Raw genomic sequence first — 20584 nt, 5'->3', positions numbered from 1 at the left:
GCCGAGGTTATGGGTGGGAAGCATTTCCATTGTAGGAAATCCTGGGCAAGTGTGTGCTTGAAAAGCCCAGATGCTCCCTCTCCTCATCTACAAAGCACCATCCTCATCACCATTTCTTACCTGAAACCAAATTTATACTCAGAAAATTTGAAATAGGTTCTCATAGTAGATTGCAACATACTACAAAAAAAAAAAAGACTCATATTTATTAATTCTCTAAATAATATTTTTTTTGGCAAAACATCAGCATAATATCATTGATTCTCATAATCTTTTTTTTGTGTTTGTCTCAGCAGGCAGCCAGCTGTGGTAGTGTGGATTCAGCATGGATGCCACCAGTGGGTTCCTGCCATTGCTGGACCACCTGAGGATCCACCTGAACACTAATCTGGGAAAATTTCTGAATTAAAGTTCCTGGTTTGACCAATGTCACCCCAATCAATTTAATAAATAACCTATATAATAAAGAGGTAATATGCAAATTGACCCTCACGCCCTCACAAGATGGCTGCCTACGACCAGGCCAGCAGGGGGGTTAGTGAGGGACAACCAAATGACTGAACAGCAGATTGCATGGAGTGACCAGGCTGGCAGGGGGGGCAGTGAGGGGGCAACTAGGCCGGTGGGGTAGGGGGGTAGTTAGGAGCAACCAGGCCGGCAGAGAGGGGGCAGTTGGGGGCAACCTGCACAGCAGCAGGGAGCAGTTAGGGGCGATCAGGCTGGCACACAGAGGCAGTGAGGGGCGACCAGGCTGACAGGGGGGTTAGTGAGGGTTGACCAAACAACTGAACAAGCAGGCTGCATGGGGTGACCAGGCCAGCAGGGGGGTTAGTGAGGGATGACCAAACAACTGAACAAGCAGGCTGTGTGGGGTGACCAGGCCGGCAAGGGGGTCAGTTGGGGGCGAACAGGCCAGCAGGGGAGGCAGTTAGGGGCTACTAGGTCGGCACAGGGTGGTAGCTGGGGGCAATTAGGCTGGCAGGTGGGACAATTGGGGGTGACCTGGCCAGCAGCAGGGGGCAGTTAGGAGCGATCAGGCCAGCACACAGAGGCAGTGAGGGGTAATCAGGTCAGCGGGGGGGTTGGGCAGTTAGGGCCAACCAGGCAGGCAGGCAGGTGAGCGATTAGGAGCCAATGGTCCACGATTGTGAGAGGGATGTCCAATCGGCCTAAACCAGCAGTTGGACATCCCCCAAGGGGTCCCGGATTGGAAAGGGTGCAGGCTGGACTGAGGAGACTCCCTCCCCTCCCCCCGCCATGCACAAATTTTGTGCACCGGGCCTCTAGTTAAAAAATAAAATGAAAAAATTAATAACTTTAAAAAGATTTTAAAATTAAAGTTCCTGGAAAGATAGACTTAGATAATTCCTAATGAGCCTTTCATACTGTGCCAAGACCAAAGAGTGAAACTAAGACACATACACACTTAAACCAAGATTCTTTCTTTTCTTTTTTTAAACTAAATTTATTGGGGTGATATTGGTAAACATGATCATATAGGTTTTAGGTGTGGGTTTCTATGTTACAAAATTTGTATATTGCACCATGTGCCCACCACCCAAAGTCAAATCCTTTATTTTCTGAATCATATACGTATAGGAAACAATCTCTAAGTGCAAGAGATGTGGATTCTAGGCTTAATTCAGTCCGTTATCTTCAAGCTTGTCACATCATCTTCTCTCTTCTATCCAGCCCCAATGCATCCAAGAACCTGAGCTAAGATCTTTTCTTTAGCTTTCCCTTCCCTGAGACCAGTGTGTTGCTCATTAAGGATTTACTAAATGCCTCTTATGGAACAGGTGCCCAGAAAATGGTTGCTGCCTGAGACAAATACTGGCTAGCTGTTGGCCAGACTTTTCCTCCTTCTTTCTGGGCCTCCGGAGCAGTCAGGACTTAGTTCTCACTAGAGAATGTGCCAGAAGAGCTGGTGCACTTTCCAGGCCTGACCTACGACACTGGACTTGTCCCTGCCACAGCAACTTGGTTTGTGGGTAGAAGATGATGGAGCCACAGGATGGGAGGAACCCTGAGACACGACCCAGAGGAAAGCCACCCATCAATCAGGAACACTCACTTTGTACTTTATGAAACTTCTGTGTTACAGCAGCTACAATTACCTTAATTTGCCACAGCCCTGCCTTAGGTAAATGGTGATTCAGTAACTCTCTGGAGTAGGGACAGAAACTCATGAACCATCTTTCATTTATCCAGTATGCCAAAGATGCAGAGAAGCACGTTAAAATCTGGAAAATGAAGATTGATAGTCACATGATTTTCTACTTTTTTTCCCCCTTTTACATACAGTCTAAGATTTTTCCCTCTCCTTACATATCTAGAAAAATATCTCTAAAGGCTTCAAAACCTAAGTTACAAAACTAGGTGTCCTATGTGACAGCAAACAGAAGAAGAGGGTTTCTTCCATCTGTATTTTCCTATAGTCAATTCACAGTCATACTAACACAGCCATTTAGGCTCCAGAACACCGTGTCAGCAAGCTTGCTCCTCACAGGATGGGGTCACATCAGATGACCCTAGTGTCTGTCCACTAAGCCTTCTGCCATCATTCAATAAGGCATGAAGTCAGTAAATTGTCTTCAGCCCCCTCCAACTTTGCATGGGATCCCCATGTCTTCCATGGCAGCTCTTCCCAGAACACACTTCCCAGGCCTCTCTTGTTCTGTCCATCTCCATCTTATCAAAACCTGTGCTTAGGCAATTAGCAGTATGGAAAGACCTAGAGAATTAACCCCTATTAGGTTAAAATGAATGACAGCTGCACATCTCATTGATGGATTTCTAAACTTGTAGAGTACTAAGGAACCATCCTGTTTGGGTCCCTTTCACCCAGAAAAGGAAATAGACTCAGAAGAATGAAGTGACCTGCTAAGTAATGATGGACATGGGATAAGAACCCAGAGTCCTACTCTTGGCTCCTTACCTCTCTCCTTCCCTCTTACACCCATTACTATGAATACTATGTATATTTTTCCACAAACTCAGGTCTCTGATTGTTTGATAGAGGGATTGTGGGATCAGCAGAGTGGACAAAGCAACCCCTGACCAGTGCCACTCAAATAAAATCACACTTGTTTGTAAATCCAAACCTAAGCATAGACTCCAATAGGAGAAGGACACAGAGATGCTCTGCCCAGTTTTCACTCGGGCCCTGGGCAAGAAAGAATCCCACCTCAGCATTTGCCACCTTCCTTTCACAGCTATTATCCAGGTACCTTGACTGGGTGCACACCACCAAAATTGAGTTGATTCCATCAATCAACATTATCAATGCTAACATTGAGGTGTTTGAGGGAGCTTACTTTTAAAATAGTAATAAAGCTCTGTGTCACAGCTATGTGAGGATGAAGACCATTTTCAACAGACTGTTGACATTCCAGAAAATGTGGACATCACTCTGAAGGGACATACAGTTGTGAAGCGCCCCAGGGACTTCAATCACATCAATATAGAACTCAATCTCCTTGGAAAGAGAAGAGGCTCTAGGTTGAAAACAGTGGGGAAATAGAAAGGAACTGGCCACCATCTGCAGTCATGTACAGACATGATCAAGGTGTTACACTGGGCTTTCTTTACAAGATGAGGACTGTATACATTTAATTCTCCATCAGCATTTTTATTCAGGAGAACTAGAGGCCTGGTCCATGAAATTCATGCACAGGGAGAGTGTGTCCCTCAGCCCAGCCTGCACCCTCTCCAATCTGGGACCCCTCGAGGGATGTCTGACTGCCCTCTCACAATCCAGGACTGCTGGCTCCCAACCACTCGCCTGCCTGCCTGCCTGATTGCCCCTAACTGCTTCTGCCTGCCAGCCTGATCACCCCTAACCACTCCCCTGCCAGCCTGATCAACGCCTAACTCCTCCCCTGCTGGCCCGATTGCCCCTAACTGCCCTCCCCTGCCGGCCTGATCCCGCCCAACTGCCCTCCTCTGCCAGCCCGGTCACCCCTAACTGCCCTCCCCTGCAGGCCTGGTCCCTCCCAACATCCCTCCTTTGCTGGCCATCTTGTGGTGGCCATCTTGTGTCCACATGGGGGCTGCCATCTTGTGTGTTGGAGTGATGGTCAATTTGCATATTACTCTTTTATTATATAGGATGGTTCTCTTATTGAAATCAGAAATTTCTTAAATGAATAATACAGCCCTAGGTTTCAGATGAGGTCAGGTATTGCTAGTTCAGTATCTCAAGCCCAGAAAGATGAGTTAATTCCTGAAGAAAATGACAGTGAACTTGTATTAAATTCAGCTTCTTTGATTCAGCAAGTCACAACAGTTGAAAACAAGGACATCAGCCCTGGCCAGTTTTACTCAGTGCTTAGAGCCTAGGCCTGCAGTCTGAAGGGTCACAGGTCTGATTCTGGTCAAGGGCACGTACCTGGGTTGCAGGCTCAATCCCTGCCCAGTCAGGGCAGGTGAGTGTGGCAATCAATCAATGTGTCTCTCTCACATTGCTGTCTCCCTCCCTCTCTTCCATTCTTTCTTTAAAAATCAATGGAAAAAATATCCTTGGGTGAGGATTAACTATAAATAATAAGGATATAAGAAAATGTTAGATGGTATTTATGTTTCTGAAAAAGGAACAGCTCAGCAGGCTGATGAATAAGATCTGTGTCTGGCTATAGAAACAGCAATATCACCTCGGGTTTACTGGTGATTTTATAAGATGCAGTAAGATCATGTATTAATTTGGGGGGTGGGGGAATAGTAATGAAGCCCTAGAGAATCCTTATATCTCTAAGACTACACCCACCCTTGGGAAGTCCACCAGAATTGCATGCTATAAGAGACAAAAATCAGATTTGCCCCTGAATCGTTTAGGAATATCAGACTCAAAAAACAGATTGATTTGTATGTGCAGAGTTGACCTAAGTATTGAAGAAAAGGGTCTGAGTCATGGCTCAGTTTTCAATAAATTGAGGAGAAAGAGAGAGAGAAATTGATATACTGCATATATTAAATATAGGCACATTCATTGGTTTTTATGCCCAAACCAATTTTGGATGATTTTTTTTTCCAGTTCTAACCAATTGCTTTCATAGCCTGTAGATATAGTGAGTAGGATATTATTCTCCATCTTGGCAGATATTTCGTTGTCAAAGTCTTCTTTAGAACAGTTAGGTGTCCATTGATTTCATAGGTACATTTGTTTGCCTTTTTTATTATTTGAATGGTGAGAGTAATTTGTCTTCCTCGGCCATTTTGTGTTTGGGGGCCAGAGGATATTTGTAAATTCTGGAAGCATAACAGACGGCTTCTCCTCTCTTGATGACAGTGAGCAGGTTTGTCCTGTCCCATAGTAGCTCTTTCTGCTGCACTGCATCTTCCCATCAGGCCATTAAAGGCAGCACTAAGACTCTAACAGAGTCACACAAACAGAGCAATGCAGAGAAGTGCAGTGAGGAGCTTGTGCCCATTGCACGAGCAGAGGCAGCTCTTTCTAGTGCACACACAGAAAGCAGGGGCAGGAACTGTGAAACCACAGCATTACTGTGCTTCTCATCTGCTGCACGGGAGCATGGAGACTCAGCACAACCTGAAGGTGCAACTCTCCTCTAAAGGACATAGACGAAACCCAACCTAGAAACGCGGGACAGCGCAAGGGCCGCTCATCAGCAGTGCAAGTGGGCCCTCTAGTCATCGAGGACAACCACTCAGAGATGCAGAGCAAACAAGCAAGTCAGGGCCAACCCACATTCTGTGCACCTTCCATCTGCATGCTATAACCATCATTATCCCTAAAGACTCCAACTAGTCATATTTTCTGCATTTGTCATTTGTCTCCTATAACAATGAAGCATGAAGTGGGATGTCATAAGCAATCACCATTAATTTTATTAAAGGGGTTTGGAGGAGTTAAACTAATGTGTCTCTAATGTGATGCCATGCTTAAGGTGCCTCTTTTATCCAAGCAGAAAAACAAACGAAAAGAAAAAAACATGAAAAACAAATAAAAAGAAAAAAGACTCATAATAATTCACTGGAAAACAGTAATGAACTCTGTTAATGTAAAAGAACTTGCTTACATAAAGCACCTACTATGATAAAGAATAAGACAACAAACCAGTCAGAGTGTAGCATAATCCCTAAGCAACCTGACACTTTCCAATGAATCATTTTAGCTTCTAGTCCAAATTTGAATGCAAGGGTTTCTTTCAGCAGCCAGGGTTATCTAAATTAAATCAACAGTACAAGTCTGTGAGTGTCCCACGAAGTCCTTGTCACAGGCCAGCTGGCCTTCCTGCCTGCTGATATTCTCCAGGGACATAAAGATTTCCCACGTGCCAAGGTGATATTAGGGCTCGAGTCTTCTTTCAGTCACTGCGCTGCCTGGCCGCCCTCTTCACACCCACTCAGACCTTCTGGTCCCCAGGAGAGGGGCGCTCCCAGCGCCAGCCTGGCGGGCTGAGGGTCGCCACGGACTGGACGGGCGGTGCTGGGCCAGCAGACGGTGGGGCTTTGAGGGATGCTCACTTCCGGAGTCCTGGGGGGCCTCTGCGCGGGGCCTGACCCCAGGCTCTGTGCAAGCCCTGGAGAGCTTATCGCTGGCAAAGGACAGCCCCTCACTCTCATCCTCCTCTGGAAGCTCCATCCGCCCCGACACAACCCACTGACCACTGGGGCTGTGGGCACCATGCCCTCTGGCCCACAGGCCTGAGTGTGCTAGCGACACCCTTTCCTCCCCCGGCCTCTCCAGCACCACGGGATCCGGCCTCCTTTCCCGGGGGCCCTGGGCGGGTCCCGGCCCCCTCAGCGTCCTCCTGCCCAAGCTACAGAGCAGGTCAGCCACACTGAGCAGCACAGAGAGCGCGCTGAGTGCCCAGAGGAAGAGCATCAGCGTGGACTTCTCTGTGGGCCGAGAGACGTAGCAATCCACCGCGCCAGAGCAGGGAGAGTGGGCGCAGGAAAATCTGCTGGGGACCGAGAATCCGAAGAGGAGGTAATGCAAGGCCCCGAACGCTGTCTCTGCCAGGGTCCGAAGACAGAGGTGCACAATGTAGCCGGAGGAAAAGTCTGGCACCACTAGGCTGCGCCCCTCCCTGCAGGGCAGAGGGCAGTGCCTATCCCTGGGGCTCAGGTCTGCGAGGTCCTGGCTCCCTGAACCGCCCTCTGGCCCACAGGGTCCCCAGGCGGCGAGCTCAGCTCCTTTGTGCAGCACATAGACACTGAAAACCGCGGAAGGGAGGAGAACAGACACGCTTTGGACCAGCCAGAAGCGTAGGTGGGACACTGGGGAGAAGACGTCATAGCAGACATTGGCGCACCCTGGCTGCAGGGTGTTGCACACAAACCTCTCCTGCTCATCCTGGTAAACGGGGGACCCAGCCACAATGATCACCACCATCCTCAGCAGGATCATGAAGATAAGCCAGATCTTCCCTGGAAAAGAGAAGGGCACCAACATGGAAACAATGATGTTTAAATATGTCCTGGGGCTGAGAGTGAAGTGTGAGGTCCAAAAGCATGCATTTTAGTCACAGCAACAGTATCACCTAGTTTGCATGTGACAAATATTTATCGAGCACTTATAATGTGTCAGGCACTGTGTGAACTACTTGTTTGTAAAATGTATTGAAATTAGCAGATGTTAAAGAAGCGTAATTACAGAAAATGTTTAATTTGACTCTGCTAGTTCAGACTTTTGGTAATGTCTCCTGGACTGAAAGTTCTAGAAAGAAAGTTGAGCTGAGAAAATGAATGATGCAAATAAGATCTTACTTTTTTAGAAGATTAAACTTCTTAAAGGATGTTAGTGCATTCCTGTAACTGTGTAGAGCAAATACAGTAAGTCTTTATTTATGACTTTATTTATGAGACCCGGTGCATGAAAATTCATGCACTGGAGGGAGGGTCCCTCAGCCCGGCCTGCCCCTTCTCACAGTCTGGGATCCCTCAGGGGCAGGAGGCAGCCCAGCTATCAGGGGAAGGTGACACCCCATCACACCTCTGCTGCTGCCACTCCCAGCAGCGCAAGCCTCGGCCGGCCCTGGTTACTTGAGCCTCGGGCAGCCCTGGGCAGCTGGGGGGCTAAGGGCAGGTCCGGCTGCACCGCGCACCTGTCAGCCCCCCTCCCGGGCGGGGCTGAAAGGACAGGGAGACTCCGGCGAGACTGAGGGGATTGGGCGCTGCCATCTTGTGGCTATGGGCGCTGCCATCTTTGTGAGGGTGTGATGGTCAATTTGCATATTCCCTCTTTATTAGATAGGATAATGGTCCACAAGGCCTTCATTTAGTAACAGGATTTGTATTTATTTTTTTTAATACATATTTTATTGATTTGAGAGAGAGAGGAAGGGAAGGGGAGAAAGAAACATCAATCAGCTGCCTCCTGCATGCTCCCTACTGGGCATGGAGCTGCAACGTGGGCATGTGCCCTGACCAGGAATTGAGCCAGCTTTTGGCTTATGAGACAAGGCTCAATCCACTGAGCAACACCAGCCAGGCAACAGGGTTTGTAATTAATGTTGCTTTATGGCCCTTGGGATCAAATTCTTTAAACCCTGTCTGGGTGACTCCATTGGTTGGAGTGTGTCCAGTACACCAAAAGGTGGGAGGTTCAATTCCTGGTCAGGGCACATACCAAGATTGCAGGTTCCATCCCGACTCAGGGCACGTTTATGGGTGGCAACCGATCTATGTTTCTCTTTCTCTTTCCCACTCTCTAAAAATCAATAAACATGTCCTCCCGGGAGGATTAACAAACACATTCTTTAAGAATATTCAATTTTTCAGAATTTTCAGTAATTTAGAATTCCTTTTCCCCTATTTCAGTTATTATAATTAATGAGGTTTGTCTTTTTTCAACTTATCATGAATAAATATGGCCTACCTGGGGAATCAAAATAACTTCAAAAGTCTTCTTTTCATGTCATGAGTCAACTATTTTGAAACATGTTTAAGACTCAGTGAAAATAATTTGTAAATACTTTGTTTTGTGATGAGATACAGAAAACATCACCTGATAGAAAAACAAAACTCTATTATAAATGAAGGCAGTTAAATAATATTATTATGTGATAAAGTTATTGACTCAAACTTTTAAAGGCCAACTTGATTTTGTTTCAATTATACAAAATAACGAGTGAGAAAAATATCAATGACTAATCCTTTTCTCAATCCTTTTTTCTAGGACACCCATACCTCTCTAAAAATGTGTCTTATCTGTACTAAATTCAGAAGTCCTTATTGTGCTTTTTGTTTGTTTAAAAAATAACTAAAATTGGGATTTGGTTTAAAGCACAAAAGAAATTGCTATTCTTTACAAATTAAGCTTCAAGATTAAACTCTAAAATGATGAACAAGAAGAAAGCATAACTGAGGCATTAATTTATCTTTAACTTTTACGTATTGTGCCTTTTCCTGGTAACGCAGCCAGAGAAGTGTTACCCCTTTCACCTGCTCAGGCTTTAGATGCAGCCCCAGAGTATCAGCAAGAAGAGGCCCCAGGAGAGAAAACACTCATTCCTTAAATGATAGAGGAGCCATGGTGAAGTCAGGAGCTTGAACCCACAGCCCCCTTTTGCTCCAGCAGTGCACAGACTTTTGCACTTCGTGTTGGTGTGGGTGTGGAAAACCAATTTAAAAAAAAAAACAGAATAAGAGTTTTGGGGTGTTTCCTGTACTCACCCACAATAGTCACATTGCAGTTTAACGTGATGATGAGGAACCCAAGCAAGTCCAAACGGTCCATGCTTCCAGAATGTTGAAGACTCAAGGCTGCCGGGATGTCAGAAGATTGTTGTCTCCAAGGAGGTGGGAAATCTTTGGAGAAATAAATGTATGTTAGCTACAAAAGAGTTAAAAATGAAAGCTATAAATATGAAAGGAAAGATTTGAGCCCAGGAGCAGGAGGTCAGTTTTTCTGTCTCCAAGTTGAGTCGGGCCCCTGAGCTGTTTGCCTCTAAGGCACAGTGTTCCTGACAACTGCAGGGACCAGAAGACTGCAGGAGTCACTCTCATGTGGGCTATTCTTACCCTCTTGGGACATTCCAGGCCCTTAGTAGTGCTCACATGTCTCCACCAGAAGAGACAAAGGCTTTAGGATACACTGTATAATAGAAGTGACTACATTTAGCCCAAGAAAGAAAAGTTCTGTTAACTAGCCAAGTAAATTCTCTATGAAAAAGGGTGTCTTCTCCTTGAAAACATTTCCACACCATCTCACCTATTAAAGAAACACTAAAATGTTCATGTTTTGTCTTTTCCATGAAGCATAACCCATTATAACCCGAAAAGCTCTTGTCCTCATTCTCAATTCCTGGCAGGGTTGGGGAACATCTAGCCTGAGAAATCATTTGGTCTGGCCCTGCCAAGGCATTAGGGGTATTAATTAAATGTTTGACCAAATATAGCAGGCTAATTTTTAAGTTAATAATTTTGTATGGCTTGAGAATGATGTTATAAATATCCAAATGGCACATGCTTTGACACACTCCATCACTGATGGTCTGGTGCTTCGATGCAACATGCTTGGTGAAGAGGCACTTAACTTCTTAGTCTGAGTTGGCACTGAAACTTTTTCAGTTGGCTGAGGCATTATGGGGATTTCCTGGCTGGAACTGACTGCTTCAGTTTCAGGCTCTGGTTCTTCGTTTTTTGGTTCCACACTTTGATTACGTCACTCTTTCTTTGCTCTTGGTTCCTGAGCGACCGTGAGCTGCTCATTGCTGGTAGAGGAGATACTGGATTCTGCCTCCTCCTCCCCAAGTGCCTCATTCTTAGACTTCCAACATCTTCCTTTCACAAAGGAAATGCTGATGCAGTTCCTGCTCATCACAGGCCTTTCCCCAATCCACACTGTGTTATACATGCAGCCAATGGACACTGACTGTGATGTCCTGTGTGTTTTCAGAAGGAATCCAAGCCCTTTGATGGTGGACAGACGTCAACCTGATTGTCCTCCTTCTGAATGACCTTGGCTGGCCAGAATCCAAAACCTTTTATCTTTGCCCAAACCAGTTCATGATTAGGTATACAAGGATAGCAGAACCAATTGTCAGGACCAGCATTTGATAAATAGAAGCAGTTCTTACAAAGCTGTAGCTCATCCATCTCATGACAGGTGGCTTACAACAGAATCCTTGCTATGTCAGGTTGCTCACTGTTTGCTCCATAGAAATTCACTGTGTTGTGGAGAAGTAGCTGACCATCAACTTTGAACTCTTCATCACTTCTGCATTTCCCTTCATTCACTTTCTCTTGTATGGGGGGCATCCACCACCGAGTGCACCAGCCTCCAGTACATCAGGTGTTTGCTGTCCTTCCCCTCTTTATTGAGGTCCATAGCCTTCTCCTTCATGCAGGAAACAATGAACCTCAGGTATGTGCTCATCTCTTGTTTGTTTGTAGTTTTCTTCTTGATGGTCCCGCAAAATAGGCACTGCCAGTGACTACTGCTCTATCTAAGCCTGTACTCATCAGACAAAAACTTGGAATGATACACGCGAAAACACAGATCACATATCAATACCTCTCCAGGCAAATGGTATTCAAAACAATACCAGTCATGATTTTCTGTCTCCCAATTTCATCTCCTGGCAACCAATATCCTTCTTGTTCAATACCAGCTTTTGAACCTTTGCTTCCCACAGTGAGACTTTCAACAATAAGAGCATCTTTCACAGCCAAGCTCAGCTGACGGGTGGTCTCTTTTGGATGCATACGATGGATTTCACCTATACAGAGTGGTTATGATATGCAAATGAGATTATAGAAATGAAAATTATTATCAAATATAAAGAATTACACTAGTGTAAGTGACTGGTGCATCTCAAAGTCTGCAACTCTGCATTCCCACCCTTGGTCTTTCTCTTTGCTTCCACACATCGTCTGAACAGACAAGGCTGCCTGTTCCCTTCCCATCTTTATCACTTGTGCTCTTTCTTCCCTAAGTCCACCCTGACACGTACTTTGTAGTACCACAATGTTGGCAATTTGCTTCTGGTTCTGTATACTCTCAATGGCTGCCCGAAAATGCTGGACAGCTTTTGTATCTGCCTGTCCTCTGTTAACGTGCCATGGCCTGTTAACTGCTTGGGTCTCCTTGTGTAGGCGGCGCTGCTCACAGGCCGGTGGGTGTGTGAGCTGGCGGCTGCTCCGGGCTGCCACCTGCACCTCTGCCCGCCCCTGGGCTTTATTCTCATTTTCTTTTGTATTTCTCAGCCCCGTCTAGCCCAGGGCTTCTTCCATTGAATCAGCTACATAAATGTCTGCTAAATTTGTAATAAAATATCACTGTCTAGGCCTCCTGACATCAACCATAGTTTAATCAAAATCTTATTGTGGCTGTCACCTTTATATCTGGAAAGAACCCATCCTTCAAGGCTGAGGGTAGAAATTGTAAACTTTAAAAGGAATGATTTCAATTTGCCATTCTTTATATTCCTATCTTTTCTTAATTTCTGATATATTCTTGACTTTAGTAATATCCCTAGGAAGAGTCCCAGAAGAGGAGTACAATGAAGTCGTTTCATCTTTATTCACATGATGATTCAATCCACTGAAAACATTTTGACCCTTAAAAAGAATAGCAGTTTTGATTTATTTAAGTCAAATGTTTCAACATGAGAAATAAAATTTACAGAAGTTGTAGCTAAACATATGTAACAGTCATATGTTTCAAGCATAAAATAAAGGAAAATATCTTTGTGGCCTGATAGACTATTCATGGAATTGGCTTAAAAATTGAAACACTAGGAAAGCAATTACTGAGTTTTGCTGTGTGATGTGAATAGCCTCTTTTTGGATATGAAGTCAATTAGAATTTTGTGACCTTGAATAAATCACTAGAGCTCTTCATGCCATGGTTTTCTCACCAGTAAAGTAGAAAACAAATGTGTCCTTCACCTATACAGAGTGGTTGTGTTATGCAAATGAGATTATAGAAATAAAAATTGTTTTCAAATATAATGTATTACACAATTGTCAGTGACTGGTGCATCTCAGGGTCCACTCCTCTCTATTACCACCCTTGGTCTTTCTCTTTGCTTCTGCACATCTTCTGAACAAACAAGGCTGCCTATTCCCTTCCCATCTTAACCACTTTTGCTCTTTCTTCTCTAAGTCCACACTGTCCCCAATCTTTGTCTTTTGTCCTCTTTCTCCATTTTGCCCTCTCTTTCTCATGCTAGGAGACATTTTTGCTTTGCTTAGGTTTGATATCCTAACCCCAGTGGCTGCCAGAAGCCTGATGGGTACGGAAGAGGTGGAAGAGAAGGATGTGGCTAGAACATCAAACATGTGGCACTGTCTATATAACAGTATCCTAAATCAATAGGGAATGTCATGTGTGTGTCTATGGAGTGTATAAAAGATTTGGGGGAGTACTGTGATGAACCCAATGGAAAAGAAACCTAGTAGGTGTCAGGGACATGGATATGGCAGAATTGTGCAAGATGACCAACTAGGATTAGGTCACAAAATGAACTTAGCAAAAAGGAAAGAGAACAACAGAGTCATCTGCTATTAAGCCTGGGCTTCATCCCCTCTATATTAGTGACATTGGCAAATTATTCAGGCCTTAGTTTTACTATCTATAAATTGGAGATAATGTTTCATTTATAGGGTTATTGAAAATAAGAATTAATTTAAATAAAGTTCTAGCTCACTATTTGGCCTTTAAGACTCTCTCAATGAATGGTAACTGCAGTCAATTCTCATTATTTGTGGTAGTTACATTCTATAAATTTACCACAAACACAGAATTAGTGACTACTAGGGGTTCATAGGGGAAAGACAGAGTTAGGTTCCTAGGAACCTCTGGTCACAACATCTTTGTCAACCAATCACTACGTAACCTTGCTTTATGTGTGTTTCTATTTAAAGACATCTTATGTAACACACAGACACACACATATATAATCATATTACGTATATATTATATATTGTCACATTATACATATTATATAATATACATATTGTCATACATATATATTATCATATTATATATACATATATATTATCATATTATATATATACATACATACATATATATACATATGTATATAGATTTAATATAGTTGTCTCATTAACTCATGACCTACAGCACTACAACTCTGTGAGGCACATCACAACCTTCTTGCTTTTTGGACATTAGAAAGCACTTCAGCACCGTGTGTGGGGCATTTTAAACAGTGAAATCACCAACAAAAAGCACAAAATTTTTGAAAAACTTGACTCTTTATACTGTTTTTTAAAAATTTTGTTTACAACATGAAAACGGAAATAAGGAGGCAGAGCACCACCTCGTGCCACCTTAGCTGGTGACTCGAACATTTAGTGTTTTATGTGATCAAAAATGACCATGAAAGCCCATGAATAATGATTTGGGGGTTTCAAATAAATTTTAGCAAGTCGATTACTAAAATTTATCAGGATTGATTATTTAATAATGCTTATTCACTATACCAGTGATTTACAACCTTTTTCATCTCATGGCACACATAAACTGATTTACTAAAATAATGTGGCACACCAAAAAATATTATTTTTTGCCAATCTGACAAAAAATAGGTATAATTTTTTATTGATTTATAAAAAGTACTAGTAATTACCCATTTTGGTCCAAAGTAACTTTTTAGAAAATCAGGTGCCTATCCTATATAATAAAAGCCTAATATGCTAAGTGTCTGGTCATCTGTTCAACCAATCAAAGAGTAATATGCTAATGATATGCTAAGGCCACTCAACCGCTCACTATGACGTGCACTGACCACCATAGGGCAGACGCTCCGACTGGTAGGTTAGCTTGCTGCTGGGGTCTGGCCGATAGGGACTGAGCGAGACAGGCTGGACATGCCCTGGAGCCCTCCCATGGTCCCTCCCCAGCTGGCTAACCTCCCACGTCCCTCCCCAGTCCCTAATGTGCACCAGTGTGGTCCCTCTGCCTGGCCTGCGCCCTCTTGCAATCCGGGACCCCTCAGGGGATGTCGGAGAGATGGTTTTGACCTGATCCCTCTGGCCAAGACAAGGGACTTCACTGGTGCACGAATTCGTGCACCGGGCCTCTAGTACTTGTATATAAGGATTTCTGGTACCAAGAATTAACCAATCAGATGCAACCTTATTATGTAATGTGACCAATAACATGCAACTCTATTATATATCATATCATATATCATATTTATGGTTCAAGACAGGCCATTCACACCACAGCTATTGTCATTTTTTTTTTGACATATTGTTGGCTGTTGTCATTTTTATTTGATAATCTAAGGGAAAAGAGGTCAGTGCCCCTTGACTAAATAGTCAGGTACTGCATGTTTTTAAAATTGTTGTACTAGAGAAAAGAAAAATTGAGGCCTATATGAATCAATTCGCAAGAGGAATGTGTCCCTAAGAGCCCTGGGGACTAGAGAGGTATTTAAAGTGGAGGAAAGGATCGAAGCTCCAGATCTGACCCACTCCTACTACTTCAGCCACACACCTCCACTATTATCTGCATTGTTTTTTATGCTTTCGCCGAGACTCAACTTGAATAAAGGAGTCTGTATCCAAAAAAAAGATATGTTAGAAAACATCTGCCAACATGAACATAATTATGGAAGGCACTCTAGTACATGAAGGTAAAGTACCCAAGCTCTGGAGTCTGACAGCCTGGATTAAAATTCTAGCTTCTTGGCCTTGGGAGAGTTACTTTACTCAATTTCCTCATTATAAAATCACAGTGTCTAACCCTTACCCTAGAATAATTGTGAAGAATAAATAAGAAAATATGTAAAGAATGTAAAACAGTGCCCAGCCAATGATGTGTACACAATAACTGTCAATCCTCATTCTTATTACCTACCAAGAATAAGGTAGCAGTGAAAAGTGCGAAGCTTGGAGTGGCTTTTCCAAAAGATGGGTGCTCCATGGTCCTAACTGTCCAGCCCAGAAACCTGGCAATAGAAAGATATGTTTCATCCCAAGCTCAAAATGACAAAGGGCACCTAGGGAAACTGAATTCAGCTTCTGGAAGGCTTGGGAATAATGGTGTTTATTTTGTTCTGTTTTGTATGTGTGTGTGATTATCTTAATTATCTAATTTTAGAAATTAATGTTTTGCTTGGTCTCAGGGTTTAAATGACTTTTCAGAACTGTGGATAGAAAGCAAGTTTCAACAGCTGCACCAACAAACCAACCATGTCTAGAGTCACATCTTATCTGCATCTGTAAAATCTAGTAACAAAAGAGTTTATAACCAACTAGAGGCCCAGTGCACATCTTTGTGCACAGGTAGGGTCCCTAGCAGCTGCCAGCTGCCAGCCGGGGCCTTCCTTCTCACCCTCCTTGGCCTGGCACCACCCACTCACCTGCTCCACCATCCCACTGTGGTCCGCTCTCCTCAGGGCCCATCAGGGCCAGCAGCACCTCCACTGCTGCCCACTGCCAGTGCCACATTGCTGACGCCCGCCATGTTCTGCGCTGCCCCCTAGTGGTCAGCGCACATCTAACTCCCACTCGGTTAAACTTCCTCCCATGGGGACAATTTGCATAGTAGCCTTTCATTATGTAGGATTGCTTTTTTGACATATAGCTTACCACAGGCATAGGTACTGTAGGGTGAACCAGCTGGGTGCAAACCTTCTCCCACCCACACCCACATACTCCCCTACACTAGACTTACAGCTGAAAATTAACAATCTGGGCAACAGGACACCTGAAAATCTGGTACAAGGAGGGAATGTTCTTCTGCTGAGCCACTTCCTGTTATTAGGGTCCCAAAGATGTCATTCTTGAACTGTATTTTGAACTCCAGTTCAATTCAGCTTCGCAGGAACAAAGGCAAATGTCTTCTCCCTACCAACATAGTATTGTTGGCATCACTTGGAATTTGTTTTTGAGCAGTTGAGCTGGTTCTTACAAGCAGAGAGGTGCGACTTCTATCCCAAAGGAGAAAAAGAACTTCCAGGTTCTGTTCTCACTTAAGATAATAAGCTCAGCTCAGATCTTTTAGGAGACATTTCAGCAACACAAAGCTGTCTTCTCAACCATGACAAAATAGTGTAGCCTTCCCAGGTCCCAGGAAGGCATGCTTGCCAAAGACCTTGTAGTAAAGTGATTACCTAAACTGCCTGTCAGAGGAAAGCATGTCATATGAAGAATGCAAATCTGCCCTGGCCAGTGTTTCTCAGTGGTTGGAACGTCACCCATGCACCGAAGGGTCTTGGGTTCGATTCCTGATCAAGGGCACATACCTAGGCCCTAGCTGGTTTGGCTCAGTGGTTAGAGCATCGGCCGGCGGACTGAAGGGTCCTGAGTTCGATTCCAGTCAAGGGCACATGCCCAGGTTGTGGGCTCAATCCCCAGTAGGGGGGCATGCAGGAGGCAGCCAATCAATGATTCTCTCTCATCATTCATGTTTCTATCTCTCTCTCCCTCTCCCTCTCTAAAATCAATTAAAAATTTTTTAAAAAGGGCACATACCTGGGTTGTAGGTTCGATCCCTGGCTCCAGTTGGGGCATGTAGGTGAGGCAATCAATCAATCAATGGGTCTCTCACATCAATATTTCTTTCTCTCTCTCTCTCTCTCTCTCTCTCTCTCTCTCTCTCTCTCTCTCTCTCTCTCCTCCCTCTGCCCTCCCTCCCACTCTCTCTAAAAATCAATGAAAAAATATCCTCAGGTGAGGAGTAACAAGAAAAAAAAACCACAATTGCAAATCAATAAACATTACTTTTGAGGCTGGTCATCTATCCACTAAACCACATTACCCACAAGGCAGTACAGACAGGTCCCAAAGGCCCCCCAAAATCCATTTCCACAGACTTGCTGACTCATGCAAATTTGGAAATGAAAGTCTATTTTAAAATCTATTTAGTCCACCTTCCTAACTCTACAGGTGAGATCAAAGATGGGTCAAGATCATCCAGCCTCAGTAAAAAGCTTAAATAGTATCTGGTGTCCCTGCCCTGGCCAGAGAATTTTTGATCCATAACACATCAAAAGTCCAAAAGAGTTTCAGCTGTCCAGAATGTTAAAAGAAATCCAATTATCTGCATAGCACAGTGTTAACCCTTTAAGTATTTGAAATAGTATTATTTTAACCTTTTTCAAGAAAATTTTCTGTGGTACCCTTTGGAAGCTAGGTAAATGAGCAGGACAGCCTATACAGACAAGAGTGTTGCACAGGTACCCAGCAGCCACTCAGAATTGGGTTTTCTTTGGGAAGAAAGCAAAGGTCGTCTCCTCTATTAGCTTGCCATTTGTTCACAGGTTTGGGCAGTATGTCAGAACACCCTTCCTGGGTGCTATGATTTGAATGTGTCTCCCGCAAAATTCATATCTTGAAATCCTAACCCCCAAGTTAATGGGATTAGGAGGCGAGACCTTTGGAAGGTGATTTATGAAATTAGTGATCTTCTAAAAGAGGCCTGAGAAATATCCCTTTCTCCTTCTGTCATATGAGTTTACAGGGAAAATATGACCAGAAGCTTTCCCTTACCAGACAGCATATCTGCAGTGTCTTGACCTTGGACTTCCAGCCTCGAAAACTGTGAAAAATAAATTTCTGTTGTTTTAAACCACCCACCCTGTGATATTTTATTAGAGCAGACCAGATGGACTGGAGCATTGTGGTATCAGTTGAAATAAAATCAAATAGTCATATAAATCAGTCCCTCACATATCTAATTTAATGAGAATTTTCAGAAAGGTCTTGTGTGGGGAAATAGGAGACTGTAAATTCAGTTTTATTCTGGATGTCACCAAGAGAGCTTACACCTCAAATTAACAAACAGACTATACCAGTGTTCTCTCTCCAAGTGATTGACACCAAGATCCATCTCACCTAAGCCAAAATCCTAGTACTTAACTTGCTTTAAACACTTTTTAAAAAAAATCTCACTGCTAAACGCTCTTTAGTTGCTTCCCATTGCCTCTGGGACAATGTCAAACAGAGTTCACCAAGCCCCAGGGGACCTAGGCTCCCCTCTCCCCACCCTGCATTCTTCCCTCCAGCAGAAGTGAACTTCTTATAGCCCCTGTGATCCTGCGTAATGTGCAACACTAGGAATTATAAATTGTTTAGGGTCTGCCCTGGCCAGCCTCTTCACCCTGCCACCCCCTTTCCCACAAGACTACAGCCAGATTCCAGTTCTCCTCGCTATCCAGCCATCTTCCTTTATACTCACTGATCCTCAGTTGGGCATCAGTTCAACTTAACAGTCAAAGGAGTAGAGAGAACACAATAGGAAAATGGATTTGCATCTTACTCGTATCACTTACTCTGGGTCTTATTTCCTCAGCTATAAAACAGGGGTCAATTATTTTGTTCCAACTTTTCTGTGTTCAGCCCAGAAGCTTAGGGCTCCTGAAGCCTAGACAATTTTATCCAAATCTTAATTACCACAAACCATTGTATATTACATTTTTTCACCCAAGAAAACAGAATCTATGAGCCCTTGGTGTTCCCTAGACAACACTGGAAGCCCCTCTGAATGGTGAGGACTTGTCCCATGAGGAACTCTGTACCTATGTACAGGCAACCCAACTATAGTGCTTTGCTAACCATAGTCTGAGTATTCTTGACTCTACCATATATATATATATAGATATATAGATAGATAGATAGATATATACATATATATATATGCACACTAGGGGCCCAGTGCACAAATTCGTGCACCTTGAAAGGAACTGTGGGCCGCGAGGCTGTGGTGGGCACAGGGGTGAGTCTTGGCCCATCCTCTGCGCCCCCGCCCAGCCCCTCCCACCACAGCCCCTGGTCCCCTGTCTGCCAGCAACCCCACTCCCGCCGCCACCACTACCAGGCACTGATGGAGCTGGCTCCGCTTGCACCCGCTGACGGCATGGAGCAATTGGGGCCGGTGCTGGCAGCAGGTGTGAGTGGGGCCAGTGCCATCAGCAGGTGTGAGCAGCGGCTGCTGCCCCGATCACCCCTCAGGAGCAAGGGGAGGTGAAAAAGCCCTGAGGGGTGATCAGGGCTGGCAGCTGCCACTCGCACCCACTGACCACGCCAAGCAAGTGCAAGTGGTGGCTCCAGCGCCAGCAGCAGGTGCGAGTGCCAGGCAGGACCATGGCACACAGGAGCAAATAATTTTTAGTAACCACCAGAGGCTCACCCCAATGACAGTGACCGGCACCCTGCATTGGTTTGGCACCCCTGCTCACCTACTCCACCATCCTGCAGTGGCCGATGCCTGCCATAATCTCATGCTCTGCTGCCTGCTGTTGATGCCCGCCATGTTCCACATGCGCCCCCTGGTGGTCAGCGCATGTCATAGCACTGCTCTATCCACTGAGCCAAACTGGCTAGGGCTTGACTCTACTATATTAATTTCACAAATGACAGTGTGGGGAAGAGGGCCTCTCTATTTGTAACCAGTGTGTATGCTTTGTTTTTGGAAATTTTTAAGTTACAATATTTTAATTAAGCTTTATTTTTATACTAGTGGCCCAATGAACGAATGAAGATTCATGCAAGAATGGGCCTGTGTTCCCCTGGCTGCTGGCACCACCTTGGCTCTGGCCGGAGCAGAAAGCCGCCTTTCTGCCTTCCCACGCTGCCCAGAGGCCAGGAGCGGCTGGCATGGTGCGGAACGCCTGTGTCGTCGCCATGGCACCTGTGTATG

General features: G+C 44.5%; 1 protein-coding gene and 1 pseudogene across 1 annotated transcript; both read right to left on the bottom strand.

Moving 5' to 3' along the window:
* Positions 1 to 6011: 6011 nt before the first annotated feature.
* GJD4 (gap junction protein delta 4) lies at positions 6012 to 9748 on the bottom strand. Its single transcript, XM_008156298.3, has 2 exons — positions 9640 to 9748; positions 6012 to 7392 (listed from the first exon to the last, which is right to left on the bottom strand). The coding sequence occupies exons 1-2, from the start codon at positions 9701 to 9703 to the stop codon at positions 6356 to 6358; spliced, it is 1101 nt and encodes a 366-aa protein (XP_008154520.2). The 5' UTR covers positions 9704 to 9748; the 3' UTR covers positions 6012 to 6355.
* Positions 9749 to 9913: 165 nt separating this feature from the next.
* Positions 9914 to 15865, bottom strand: LOC103299458 (zinc finger MYND domain-containing protein 11-like; annotated as a pseudogene).
* Positions 15866 to 20584: the final 4719 nt, after the last annotated feature.

Source organism: Eptesicus fuscus, chromosome 5, assembly GCF_027574615.1.
Source record: "Eptesicus fuscus isolate TK198812 chromosome 5, DD_ASM_mEF_20220401, whole genome shotgun sequence".
NCBI lineage: Eukaryota > Metazoa > Chordata > Mammalia > Chiroptera > Vespertilionidae > Eptesicus > Eptesicus fuscus.
The sequence above is the reverse complement of the archived record's forward strand: the minus strand, read 5'-3'. Positions and strand labels throughout refer to the sequence as shown.

Excerpts from the sequence above, each read along its gene's own strand:
- GJD4 (XM_008156298.3), bottom strand. The coding sequence starts at position 9,703 with ATGGACCGTTTGGACTTGCTTGGGTTCCTCATCATCACGTTAAACTGC. Across the intron at positions 7,393-9,639 it reads CTGCAATGTGACTATTGTGG|GGAAGATCTGGCTTATCTTC; the intron begins GTGAGTACAGGA and ends TCTCTTTTCCAG.